Source organism: Nylanderia fulva, unplaced genomic scaffold, assembly GCF_048542155.1.
Source record: "Nylanderia fulva isolate GAGA-0341 unplaced genomic scaffold, ASM4854215v1 Scaffold2, whole genome shotgun sequence".
Lineage (NCBI taxonomy): Eukaryota > Metazoa > Arthropoda > Insecta > Hymenoptera > Formicidae > Nylanderia > Nylanderia fulva.
The window spans coordinates 109219-123708 of NW_028190263.1; the positions used below are offsets into that span (position 1 = coordinate 109219).

General features: G+C 29.8%; 2 protein-coding genes across 5 annotated transcripts in view; one reads left to right on the forward strand and one right to left on the reverse strand.

Moving 5' to 3' along the window:
* The window catches only part of LOC114945378 (gamma-aminobutyric acid receptor subunit alpha-1), a 122576-nt gene that overhangs the window by 91631 nt on the left and 16455 nt on the right, over positions 1–14490 (reverse strand). The gene's annotated exons all lie outside the window — the stretch shown is intronic.
* LOC114945376 (uncharacterized) overlaps positions 4683–14490 on the forward strand; it is a 31354-nt gene continuing 21546 nt past the window's right edge. Inside the window, exon 1 of one of the 3 annotated variants that reach the window (XM_029321598.2) lies at positions 4683–5508. In XM_029321598.2, coding sequence (XP_029177431.1) covers positions 5427–5508 — 82 coding nt within the window. In that variant the 5' untranslated portion in view covers positions 4683–5426. Of the gene's footprint in view, positions 5509–14100; position 14490 lie in introns of those variants that run through there. The other 2 variants (XM_029321593.2, XM_085482022.1) reach the window with 2 other exon arrangements.

Genomic DNA, 14490 nt, shown 5'->3' on the forward strand with positions numbered 1-14490 from the left:
TGCCGGTTGCGAAAATATTTGTATTAAGAACGAGACAGAATTGAAATAAAATATATGCGTATAATTAGTAAGAAAAATATCACAAATCTGCGCTTTAAATTAAATTATTAAAGCATGTGTCGTGATCTAAGGTCTACATATATTAATCGAGAGATTCACGCGTATATAAAAGAAACCAAAAGTTCACTTTCTCCTAAGAAATATGCAATTTTCAGTTTTATTATAAATACTTTTAGAGATTGTAAAAAAATGATACCTATAAAAATAAAACATCCTCTTTTTTATTTTCTACTTATTTTAAACTCAACTATCTTATCTTTTAACAACAAAAATTTAAGGCGTATATTATTTAATTGTAATCACGCACAAAAATTTAACAAAATGCTATAGAATGCATTATTACTTTATGATAATCACCATCAATCACCGAAATGTGCAATCATCATCATGTGCAATATTTTTCTGAGTCAAATATGCAAAAAAAAAATAGTTCAAGCACAGATTTTACGAGCTGCGAAATACATATATACCGAAGCAAAAAATTTCTAAGTTAAGGCATAAATTATTTCTTTCATTAAAAACGACTCACTTTCCATCTCGTGCGTATTCTTAAAGCCACCTTCGACCGCGCGCTTTCCGCGAAATTGCGGCAATATTTCACACGCAAGAGTTCTCTTTTGCTTTTCAATTTAAACAAACTGCGCTAAACAAGAGAGAAATTCGAAAGACGAGTTTTGACAATGAGCTTCATACAAGTTCTATGCGTCTTCTATGAGTATCGCAATAAGAGTGGCATGTATTTGAAATTACTATACTTTTTGTTAGAAAAACTTATTTCTTCTTTATTTAAGTATTTTAATAAAATTATTAGAAGACGGACACTATATTAGAAAACCAGAGACTCTTATTGTTAGACAATGTAGTCAAATTTCATTAATTGATTTGATTGAATATTTGTATTTTATAAATGCATACTTAAAAAAAATAAAAATTGACACTACCAGAAAGTATAAATATATTAAAATTAATATTTAATACTTTTTTTCCTTCTTATAGAATTATTTAAAAACATATTTAAATTATATAAATTATTTAAGAAATATAACATATTTAAAAAATTGTACTGATTAAAAAATAGAATATGCAAACAAAATATATCTAATATAAAGTTAAAAAAACATGAAAAAATAAATGGGGCGATTAAACAATATGTTAGCATAATTATATGTTCAATTGCAAGCATGTCAGCATTAATAAAAGATGAGATTTAGTATTAAGAAGCAATGTCTTCGAGTTATTTTCGTATAATCAATTATTTTACGTTCAGTTCTACAATTGTAAATTGGCTTTAAATTCAACAACTTTCTATGTCATGATTGTTTTTCTTGATCCGAACGAACAAGAAATCGTAATAACATTGTTGGGAAAGTTCTGTCCATTTATGTAGGTATATTTCTCTCAATTCATTGTCTGTACCATTGTCTACCTATATATGTTCCTTTTACATTCTGCAGAATAACAAGTTACAAAATATTTTAAAAAACTCTTGGCCTTATTTCAGATCAAATTGTATTTATGGCACAATTGTATTTCTTCCTCTGATATTTAATATATCAAATATACGTACATGTAGAACATATGATCTTTTTTGGCACACAACTTTTTCTTACTCTTTATCAGATATAATCCTTTTACATTCAAAATAATGTATTTCGATATAAATTATTACGATAAGAATTATTATCGTAATATTATAACAATTATATTATTAATTTCTGTCTACATTTAACTGTAAAACAAAAAGGTTTCTTAAATTATATTTTAAGCACAAAAGTAATATGCTTAAAGTGAGAACGAGGCTATCAATATATTTTTGAAAATAATAATATAAGTCGAGACATACAATAGTGCCACATTACTTAAGAATTAGCGCACCGCGCTTAATATTGAATTAAATATAATTCGAGAATTATATCGTTTTTTATCAAATAATTATTTTATTAAGGATAAAAAAAACATCTTGGAGAAAAAATTAATCGGTGACGACGATGATACGATAGCGTGACGAAAGAAAGTCATGGAATTATGCGGAATTGTTTGGTACCGGTCCGCGAAGCCACTGGGCTTTCTGCTTCCGACTGCGGATACATTGCGACATAGAATAGGGGGGTGGTTGGTGTAGGAGCTCTCCCTCGCGGCTGCGGAGAAGAGGGTAGCAGACTAGGCACACGACGGGAATAGTGGGGTAGTTGGGGCTCGGGGTTCAGAAAAGAGGGGACATGATGCGCGACGCGACGCACTGCTGCGAGTTTAGGGGCTAAAGCGAGACAGACCGAATTTCCGCCCCACAACCGCAGCATCCCCCGTTTACTTTCACCCTCTCTTTCTCTCTCTCTCTCTCTCACGATCTCGCGGCTTCCAATAACTAATTTCTAGGCTCCTTTCGTCTCGATTTTTTTCTTTCCCTTCCGCTGTCTGTCGCTGTCTCTCGTGTCTCCTTTTCCACATTTTACATTCGCGTTTTCGTCGCTTTCGTCTCTCTATCTCGCGCGCATTTCCCCCTCCCCTCCCTCTCTCTTTCTCTCTTTATCACACCTCCCTTTCTCCATTTCACCTTACTCGGTCCAGTACAACGTTGGAGCGTGCACGGAGCGGTTCGCGGCGCGTCTAACTGCACGTACGGACACGCACGTACGACACGCGTGCACCGGTGCGGTTCGCAAATCACGCTTGACAATACGCGCGCAAAAATATTTTCGCTATAAGTGAGAAAGAGGCCTGCGATACGGATTGAAAGGGAATCGCCGAATCGAACGATCACAGCCACGTGGTACACTTATAGATTAAATGCCAGAGCAAGAGAGGAGTACTCTCGCGGCAGCACGCGAACTTATCTGGTTCTAGAACTAGAATCTTTGGAATTATAATCTTGTTTTTCGATCAGTTTTTTAAGAATCTTTCAAGAAAAAAATCCTCTCTAGAATACAACTTAAAATTAATTCTTTTTCTGCAAATGTCAGTTGGTTTTTTCTGACACAAAAGAAATTCGAGGATATAATTAAAAGAACCTGACAGAAAAATTTCTGCAGAACACGAATACTGCTTTGAATTAATATTATTTTCTCAAATGTTAATCAGTTTTTAAAGAATATTTTGGATATTTTTATAATAAGTGAGATTACGACAGAAAAAGAATGCGCGGATTGCTTCAGTTGGATAAATAAAATATAGAAGTGAGATTGTAGAGATTTTCAAGATTGCTTTGGAATAAAATTCTTCTGATTTAACCAACGCAGGAATTTCCGGAATATAACTTCAAAAAGGCCAGAATGTGAGGGAGATATAATAATAATAATATTCTAAAATAAGTGACACGTTGAATGTGCAATTGTATAAAAGAGTTCAGGATGTACGAAAAATATATTCATAATATAAATTCATAAAATATATATATAACTTGTGGTTATGTGTATGTATGTATATACATATACATACATATCGATACACAAATATATTTATTCATGTAAAATTTAAAAAAAAATTCTTCTAAATTAAATTATCTTCTACATTTAATTTCTTCCACAATTTTGCGTGTTCAATAACAATATTCATATTTTGAATTTTTTTGTAACGTTTAATTTAAAGTTTTAACTTTTGTGTTTAAAAAAAAATGTGTGAATATCACATTTATAATAATATACCGCAAACGGTTAAACGGCTTTTTGACAGGAAAATCAAGTAATTGAGATGGATGAATATATTAATATCAATTATACTGTTAGAATCAGAATAGGCGCGTGAATGTGCAATATATAACAGTTCATATAAAATCTGTGTTAGAAAAACGAACTCGCGAAAGTGACACTAATGTATATCAATGATATTTCATTTATCTATAGAAATGAAAAAAAAGAAGTAAAACTTTAATTTTAGAATCAAAAAATTGTTATACTTAATTATAGCAAAAAATTTATATTTCCGTTTATTAATTGCATCTGTTGAATCTATTAATTTTGTGAGTAACTACTTAAATATATACATACACATAAATCAGCAATTTTTTAAATAAGAAAGTAGTAAAATACTTTGCGCAACATTAAGTCCTTTGTATCAACTAAAGAGAGTTTCTGTATAAAAAATCGAATCAAATATTGTTTGTATATTACTGACTTCTGAAAATCATGAATTTTACGTAGCAGTATATTTATAACTTTCGAGTATCAGCTCTACAGCAGATTCAATTTGTATTTTATTCTGACAATGAGGGTTTTAATTTCGTTTCATTCAAAATGATATTAAATTGTACTTCATCGAATGTTTATGAAAACGTAGCGCACGTTACATACTTTGATCAAATATTTAAATACATTTTTAATAAATAGATATAGGATATTTAATAGATATTTGCTAGATATACGATATGAAAATCTAATTACTTCCAGAAGGAAACTATGGGATAAATAATTTTTTTAATTAAAAGTTTAATAAAATAATATTATATAATCTACTTTGTAAAAATTTGAAAAAATTAATCTTAGGTTCAAATTAATTTTCTTCAATTTTTTTTAATTCCGGAATTCCATAACCGGAACAAATCATTTTAATTTTTATAGGAAAAGTATAAAACCCTGTAATTAAATTTTATCAGCGCGTATAGCTTACTTTTGCCATTTTGGATGATAAAATTTTATTTTCTTGTTTTTGAAAAAATATTCAAATTTGGAATGCTAATTCACACTTTAATTCAAATATCTATTTCACTCTACACATTTAATATTTATGCATTCCTTACTCAAACGAGACATCAGCCGTCTGTGCAGAGAAGGGAAAACGGCGAAACGCGAGAAAAAAGAAAGAGATACGTAAACAACGTCAGCCAATTATTTTAGCGCTAATTAAGCGACGACGCGCGCACTTGGTTTTAAACAAAGTGACAGCTAATTGGCACCGAAATAGTGCCTAGTGCTAATTGATTAATTCACTAGCGTAGCTAAATTGGCCAATGCACCGCGCCGTGAAAAGTTATCACAAAATGTAACCAGATGTAACCGCATTGGCGTAATCATATCCTTCTATCTGTCGCCGGTGATAAGGAGGTCCCACATAAGGTGGGCTTTAAAAGCCCGTGTGTCCGCAACCTTCATTAACGATAATCCGGACGACTTCCCTGCTATTCTATATGACAAGCTCCTGCAGTACGTGACCTAATTTACCACGATGATCAGCGGACAGAGAAATAAATCCGTTGTATCGATATAACCACATCGGGGTAATCATATCCTTCTATCTGTCGCCGGTGATAAGGAGGTCCCACATAAGGTGGGCTTTAAAAGCTCGTGTGTTCGCAACCTTCGTTAACGATAATCCGCACGACTTTCCTGCTATTCTATGACAAGCTCCTGCAGTACGTGACCAAATTTGCCACGATGACCAGCGGACAGAGAAATAAATCCGTTGTATATCCTGAACAACGATATAGCTATATGCCGTGCCCATTATACGATACCGGTAAGTGCACCATATATATATGATCGATTTGTGATTTTCTCTATCTTTTTTCTCTCTCTCACTTTCTAACGCGCTTTGAGCTAAAATAAATCTTTGAATTCTATGCATAATTTGATTATTATGTATTAGATGTTTAATTTTAGATGCATTCTATATAAAGAATTTTGTGTAGAACTTTAAAAACGTTGTTTTTGTTGAAAATTAAATAGAAATATTTTCATCATATATATATATATATGTATGTGTGTGTGTGTGTGTGCGCGCGTGTGCGTGGGTGTGTGTGTGTGTGTGTGTGTGTGTGTGTGTGTGTGTGTGTGTGTGTGTGTGTGTGTGTGTGTGTGCATATAATTTTACATGTTTGATATTATTAGTAAGATATATTTTTATATTTTATGCTTATTATATTTTTTGTCTTTCTATTTCAAACTGTATGGTCGACTTTTTTTACAAATTAAGTGACTACGATAATCTATTCTATTTAATTATATAAGGTAATCAATAATGATTAGTATTAACCTAAAGACAGGTGCTCGTGATCGATCTACGATGTAGGCCCTATGCGAGACTCGATAATGTTCAATGTTTCGAGTAAGTTAGAAAAGTAAGTTTATTAAAATATTTCGTAACCAAAACACGTAAACACAATTCGTAAATAATATCGTAAATAAAAAAGTATAAATTATATATATATATATATATAATAAAATACACATATGTAACGTGTATATGTCATCCACATAGATTATAGTATATGAAATTATTAAATGGATCCGATTGTGTATTATGTGTCTGAAATAATGCACAGGATTATGCGAAATAGAAATTAAACAATTAAATAAATTGTTAAATATGTAACTTTATATAAGAATGAATTAACAGTAAGCAAACGAAAAAGTTTTATCGGTTATAACAATTGCTATTTCTATTTCAACGACATCTCCAAGTTTGAGTAAGACTTTAAGCAGAGATAGATCGATATCGATTTTAAAGCAGAACGAATATGTCGAATGTTTGTCTCGATATTTGCGTAGGTGTGCGCGATCTATATCCATGTATGTAGAGTTAGCTTTCGACTTTTGAAAAATTAATTAATTGTTTAAACAGATAGTCGCGAGAGTGAACTTATTTGTCAATTTTAAGATTTTTTAAATTTGCTTTTTCTTGATGATACAGACTCATTTATAGTTGTTTGTGTGAATATAAAAATTTCGATTGCAATTGTTACAAACAACTACAAATCAGTAAATCTAAATCACCTGGAAAAAGCGGATTTGAAAAATATTTAAAATTGGCAAAGTTTACTCTTACCATTTGTTTAAATAATTATATTTTCTAAACTGTACAACTACAAATGAAAGGAAAATTACTACAAACAACTACAAACGACTCTAAAAGACTGCTCGAATAGATTTGAGATATCTCAATGTCGGTTGCGAGTTATTATTTTATTTATTTACTGATAAAACTACTACCGAAATTATTGTTACTATACAAACAATTACAATTCCGTGTTAAAAAATTAATTTGTTAAAAGTCGGATGCCAGGTTCATGTAGCTTTGTATAATTTGTCATCAAAACGTAAGTCTATATTATGTTTCAAGGAAAATTAATTCTGAATTAAATAAAATTAATAAGTCCGTATCATTAAAAAGAGAAATCTTAATTGTTGTATCTATTATTATGTATAAATTTTAGAACGCAGCAATGTTCTATAATAATTTCTGTTTGCATATTTACTGAAACTTCATAATTATTTAAGGGTTTTCTAATCATATTTTATATTAAATTTATTTTTAAAATTATATTCTTAAAATTATTATAAAGATAATTATGTATATAAATTTATCGAAATTTATTTTATCGTATTCTATTTTTAAAAAATACGACTATATTTATAATGTATAAAATTCGCTAAGAAAAATATGACTTTAAATTTCACGAAGAATAATGCTATATATATTTTGATAAAATTTTAGGACATTCTATGTATCCTCTGATACATCGGTTAAATTTAATATTCTTGATTCTTCCTCACGTGACTGTACTTGTAATTTAACTAAAATCGTACTCTGGCATTTCGCACATTTTTTCTCACACAATAAAATTTATAGTTTACTGCGGAATAACGCGCCAACCAGAATCGCACGTGCTTCTAGATTAATTGTACTTTCTGTCTGCTGCACCGTACTGCAACGAAACAGACGATAAGCTTAATCTTTGCTGTAATTATCTACTCATTACTTACTATGATTAAAGAAATAAAGTTTAATCTTCATGAAGATAATCCAGAGTAAACAGATTTTATTTAATTTTCGTGGAATAATTGCATAAATATTATAATTTATTTTTTTGCAGTAAAAAAATTAGCTTTTGATAAATCTTTTGTATTAAATAAATTTTTTTTAAACTAAACAACTCAATTTTATTTAATATATTACCATAAGGAAGAAATAATAATATCGGAACATCTAAAATCAGAATTCCATTAATGTCGCTATAATTATATCAATAATTTTAATTATGTTATATTACATAATATTAAAATTTAAAAATAAATATATAACATTATTAATATCTTTTGCTTTGTACATAATTTAGCTAAAAAAAAAATAATAATGGGTAAATAAGTATATCTGTTGATGACGTATAACAGAATATTAGTTAAAAGTAAAGTGTTATATTACTTTACGTCATCTTTTCATCTCTTATAAATTAAAGTTTTAATTTCTTCAAAACCTCAGAACTATTTATACTAGAATAATGTACGTTATTTACAAATTATGCTGTGGTAAATGGCATAAAATTCGTAACGACAATATGCTTTGCCACAAAATGAAAGTTCGAGAGACAGGCATAATTCTCTCAGTAAATAACGTCCCGTAATCCTCTAGAGCTTTTTGCGCGCGAATAAATTATCGTATCTCGCCAGGTGCAATGTGTTTGTTCTGGACATGTATACACACATGAATTTCGCAAGTGGACTCCAGTTTGTTTTGTCGACATATGTGATCCGTGAAGTAAAAACTTCGGTCAAATGAAATAAATAAAATCTATTTAACACGCTCGCGATACAATAACGACATCACAGCAATTAATATTACCTTAGTCACATGTATTCATTAATATTACTCTGCTACATTTTTAGTAATATCAATTAATATCTATCTTAATGTGTTTCTCTTATATTAAATGTTATTCTTTTCTATTATATATATATATATATATATATATATATATATATATATAAGAGAATTTATAAAAACAAAATATTCCTTTCTAGATTAAATATTTTTGATTGTAAAACAATAATTAATAATATTCCTGTTATATAAGTGGAATGTTTTTTAATATTTGCTACATATGTATATGTATTAACCAAATTTCGAGTTCATGAATTTAAGATTTAAGATCTGCAGTAAACCCGGTGAGATTTGCAAGGTTCATCGAAATACACTATAGTATAGATAGAGCATGGCTTTTCAATATATTTCCCAAGATGTGGCGTTTATATGTATTTATGTCATGTTATCGTTGTAGCCTAGCCGTATCTGATCGCTATCTGACCGCTGCATATTAGATTTATTCGGTTTAACTATACAATGTATTTTTTACTAAAAAAGTTTACATAATTTTCAGAATGTATTTTTCTTCCAATAAGAAAAAATTTATATTATTATTAATTAGTAATAAAAGATTTATAGAAATCTTAGAAATAATAAAATCTGTAGAGATAATTTGCACACTTTGATCTTTTTTGAAATTAAACATTTAATCTATTTGAGCTTTTATTCTTTAAGCAATATAATTAGTTTAATTTTTCCTAAATTAACTGTAATTTAAATCCATTAATTAAAATTAAATAATAATTTAATATAAAAAAAGATAAAGATGATTATTATTAACAATTATATTTTTAGACTTTATCCCATAAATAATTGAATATTATAAATCTACCTTTCCAATCGCTGACTCTATTTGTCATTTAACATTTTTATTGCTACTACATTTGATAAATTACATATAATTATCAAATCTACTTGATTCAATCCCAAACTTATGAACTTGAAATTTATTTAAGAAATATATGTGGCGTAATGTTAACGTTTTATAATTTTTTATAATTTATCTTTAATATATAAATTTTATTTTTTATTCAATTATTATTTTAGTTTTATAATAACAGCATAATATATTGACACTTTCTTCATATATAATTTGTTTTTTGATAGGTATTTAAAAAATTTATATATATTTTTTAATAAAAATAAAATATAATTTATATACTAAATTTTATTACAATTTTATTTACATTTAATTGATCATAGAAACTGACTAATTTTTAAATAAAAAAAATATTTTAACAATGAATTACCACAAATATTAATAATCGCAAAAATAAATAAATTTACTGGACACATTTGAATGAACAAATAAGTTAGACACGACAAAAACAGGCAAATATGTATATTACATACATATCTATATATTAAAAATATATCAAAATTATATACATATATTCAATACCTATAGCCGTGTGTGTGTGTGTGTATTGTGCATTCATGAAATGCTTTCGTGATACTGAGAAGTTCAATAAAATTAAATTTTCACAAAAAAGCTAAGTTGATTTAGGAATTATTTATGACTCTACATTTCTCCAATAAGTATTCATAAAAATAAATTAGATAGAGTGCCAAACATGTCACAGGTGGTTTCACAATGAACGAATGTGAATAAGAAATATAATGCATTGCACAGCGAAGTATTTAATTCTATTTAATTGAATTAATAGATGTGATACTTGAATCTTGTTACTGTTATTTCAAATTAATTTTTAAGGTTACGTTCCAAAATGTCCTCTTCGAGGAAAATTTTACTGACAAAACTATATTGTACGTTACGTGCATTATAGATTATCGCAGTAAAATTTTTTTCAAAGAAGACGTTTTGGAACGTAATCTAATCGTAAGATATGTGAGAAGAAATAATATCTTCTACTCTTCTAAATTTAATGTTAAAAAAGTACTAATTATCAGAATTTTATATTAGAATTCGATTACAAATGATAATCATCATTATTTTTCTAAATAAAATAATCAAATGACGTTTTTCGCGAAATCATTAATCAAACTAATTACAACGTAGCTTTTAGAAAATATGTAAACGATACGAATAAGCAGGGCACAAAATTTACTCAAAATAATATATCTATTAAATTCTCCAAAAAATAAGGGATTACACTATATATAGTATCACGACAGATATAGTAAATCACAATAGAATATGTTCAAGGTTACGGAACGCACGCAAGCTGCAACTTAATCGATGTTATACTTGTAATTCCGAGTATGTCATAATCTGAAAAATGAGCATGCACACAATCATTTTTTGAATTTACTTTCCGATTTATAGACCTTTTGTGATCAATCGTAAAAGTGCTAGTAGGTCGTAAAATTTATATCCATGTAATATTTCTCACATATTTGCAACACGCAGGTCTTTTCTAAAATATCCCTGATTAACAATAAACATTTCTCGTTAAGAGTATTTATTAAGAAATGTGCTGGTAAATTGTATTTATTTTATAATATATATTATTTTATATTTTAAATTAAAGAATTATATTTAAAAAAAGGTTTTAAATCATGTGAAAAAAACTAAAGAAACCTACTAAAGAGACCACTAAAGAGATGTCAATATGTTTTCAGAATAATACCTCGTATAAATTTCAATAAATAAACAGTATATGAAGAAAGTGTCAAAATGCCTCGTATCTTAATAATGTTATTCGATAGCTCGAGCAAATTCGATCGAAATCGATCGATTTTTCATTTCGTTATTGCATTATATTGATAATACAAACAGCAGATAAATTTTTCTTAATATTAAATGTTCGAAAAAACGAATTGAAAAGTCACACTGCGAACTAGCTCGGCTAGATCAAAATACCAGATCGATGATTTTCGAGTGTCGTCTGTCAAGTCTGTGCCAACGTGAGTCGTCTGTCACGTCGAACACCTTGAGGTATTCATAGCCCTACCATATTACCGTCGCACTATTAATACTCGCGACAACTTTAGTTTTCAAACGTATTGCCAAGAATAAATGCACGTCGCGGCACAGTAAATAACAGTAAGTTTTGTCTCTCCGAAAGACTTCGATCGCAGGAGCGACCGTGAAGCCGAGAAGTTAAATCGATTGCAAATTCTGCCGATCTGCCTAAAAATTCGAAACAATTTGTGTCCATCATTTTAATGTCTCGACAGAAGTATCGACTCTCTATAATCTTGTATCGGTTTGTGTGTGATTTAAGGGCAGCACACAAGTATAGGCTCGAGGAAATAAGTAAAGCAATAAAGAGACGACGACGGAAATGCCACTAATTGAAAGAGATAAATCGAAGTACTTCTAGCCACACACATTCAAGAACATCACCTCGTTTTATTAAGGCAAAAGGCGTGCCAACTCTTGGCAACTAAAGTATAAATCTTTCGGAGTGCAACAATCGCGATGGTTGGATACGGACGAGTGTTTTCTACTTTTATTCTTCTCTCTTTCTCTCTCTCTTTTTCAATATGTATGTCGTGTTGAATAGTAACTATTGACCCGTGAAAGACGAATTTTTTCAAAGAAAAAAGCTATCTTCTGTCTGTCACCAGTAAATGTGTGATTCTTGGCAGGCAGAATTTCTCGAACAATGTCAGAAAACTATCAATTCTGAAAAATAGATGATCTTGCCGCGTGATCAAGGTTTTCGCTGATATTACAAAAAAAAATTTCTTATATATATTATTACGACTCATTGTTGAAAATAACAGCTTAATATGTTCTTAATTCAGCTCTAAAACTTATACAGTTATTTTAATCATTAAATAAGTATTATATTATAATATTTCAATAATAAAATAATTTATAAATTACGCTATATAATTATAATTTAATCAGTAAAATGTATATATGTATTAAAAATATATTTTATCATTCCAATTATCTAATTACTCATAATGTCGTTATTTCGAATAATAACATTCGCTGGTTATTTCTTTTTATGTATGTCTAATACAAAAAATGGTACAAGTGTCTAATTAGCGCGGGATGTCGCACACATATATCTCTTTTTCATATCTTTTGTAAATTAATTTTTGCGAAGAAACATGACAACCTATATGCATTTTATATTCCACGAGCACTATTTTTGTTCACTTCAATCATGAAATTAAAATCTTGTAGCCAATGATTTTAAAGTGATAAAAAAATCGCTTGATAATTTTAAAATCATGTTTTCGCTCTTCGAAATCTAATTTAATTAAGAAATTCACTTTATTCTATTCTCCAAAATGTTGAATCTTTTATAACTGATATTACGATATTTTAGGAAAATTATTTTGATGTTTTTTAATGAAATTATTGGTAACACAAATAAACTCGCATAAAAATGCAATTTGATATACTAATATAAAAAATATCTCTTTGATTTATATCAACCTTTACGCAAGCAAATGGTTTAATTTTGAAAGGCTATAGGTAATATATCTCCTCGTTCACGCACTCGTGGAATAATATTTCTTTGAGTAAGCAAATGCGATAGCGCATCCACACACTCATTACTCATTATAATTATAGCCGATAAAAATTAATTTTTAATTTAACTGCGATCATAGTTCAAAAATTTCTGCCTGCGTCAGAATGCTTTCAAAATAGATACCGACGCTGGCAAGATGCTTGCCAAGCATGCAATAATGTGCGTAATAACTTAATATTATCTCCCCAATAACAAAAACCATATTATCGAAATTGCGCGCGCGAGGTGGCAATTATTATTCCGCGTCACGGTGTCCAGCAGACTTAATGAAAAAAATTTCCTGACTTTTTCAGATTTTCCAAGACCAGAAATTAATTTTTTTCCCTGACTTTTTAATATTATTTTTTCCAAATATATAATTTGCATATATCTATATGATAAATCAATTAAATGTTAAATCATGAAATTCTTGAGATATTTTTGTGACAACAATGAAAAGGTTCGGAAGTTAAAAAAACAAAAATTTAAATCAATTATCATTATCACAATCTGCATTATGTACGGTAATCGAAACAAACATGTCACTAAAAATTATTTAAATAATCACTTTTTTTATTTATATTATATCACATCTTTTAGTTTTATCTCTATTAAATAATACATTAAAATAAAATAACACGACGATGAAAATATAAATGAACAAACACGTTGTAGATGAATCGATTTTTAACAACACAGAAAATTAGCGTGCTAGACGTCAAGGAAAAGTTTCTATTATTTAATAAAAATTTTCAAATTATTGAGACAAATGTAGAATAATGAAAAGAATAGTGAAAAAATTCAGATAAATAGTAAAATTTCCTCACTTTTCCCTGACAATTCCAGGTTTCTAAAATTCCCTGACATAATGCCCGATTTTCCAGATTTCTTTGACCGCTAGACACCTGCGCGTGAATTAGGCACAGACAGACATCGCGCGTAGCCGCGAATCACACACGTGTTGTCTTCTTCGCGTATCTACTAGATTAGCACGTCGCGGGGAGCTGCGGTTTCTCGACGGCCCTGGGAAGCGTCGCGATGCCTCGTGCCTCAGTGCGAAGGTGTCGTTCGTCCGGAGCGCGCCGCGTCTCTACGCTCGTTCCGTCTCTTTCCATCCCGCATCGTTTCTCCATCTCTCCCTTTCTCTTCCGCGCACCCTATCGTGATCTTTCAAAGTATATACGAACGCAAGAAAGTACACTCTCCCTTGAATGAGTGAATGCCGCGAATGCGTGCGAGTATCTTCAGGACCGTATATCCTCTCTCGACCAAGGTGCATACCATCGTGACACGCGCGCCGTCGAGCTGGCATCGCGTGGTATCGCATATCTGGATGATCAAGCGAGTCGGGACAAGCAGAGATAATAACCTTCGTGGAGGGACCTTGACGTATCGCCGTCACGGCACACATCGCGTTACACAG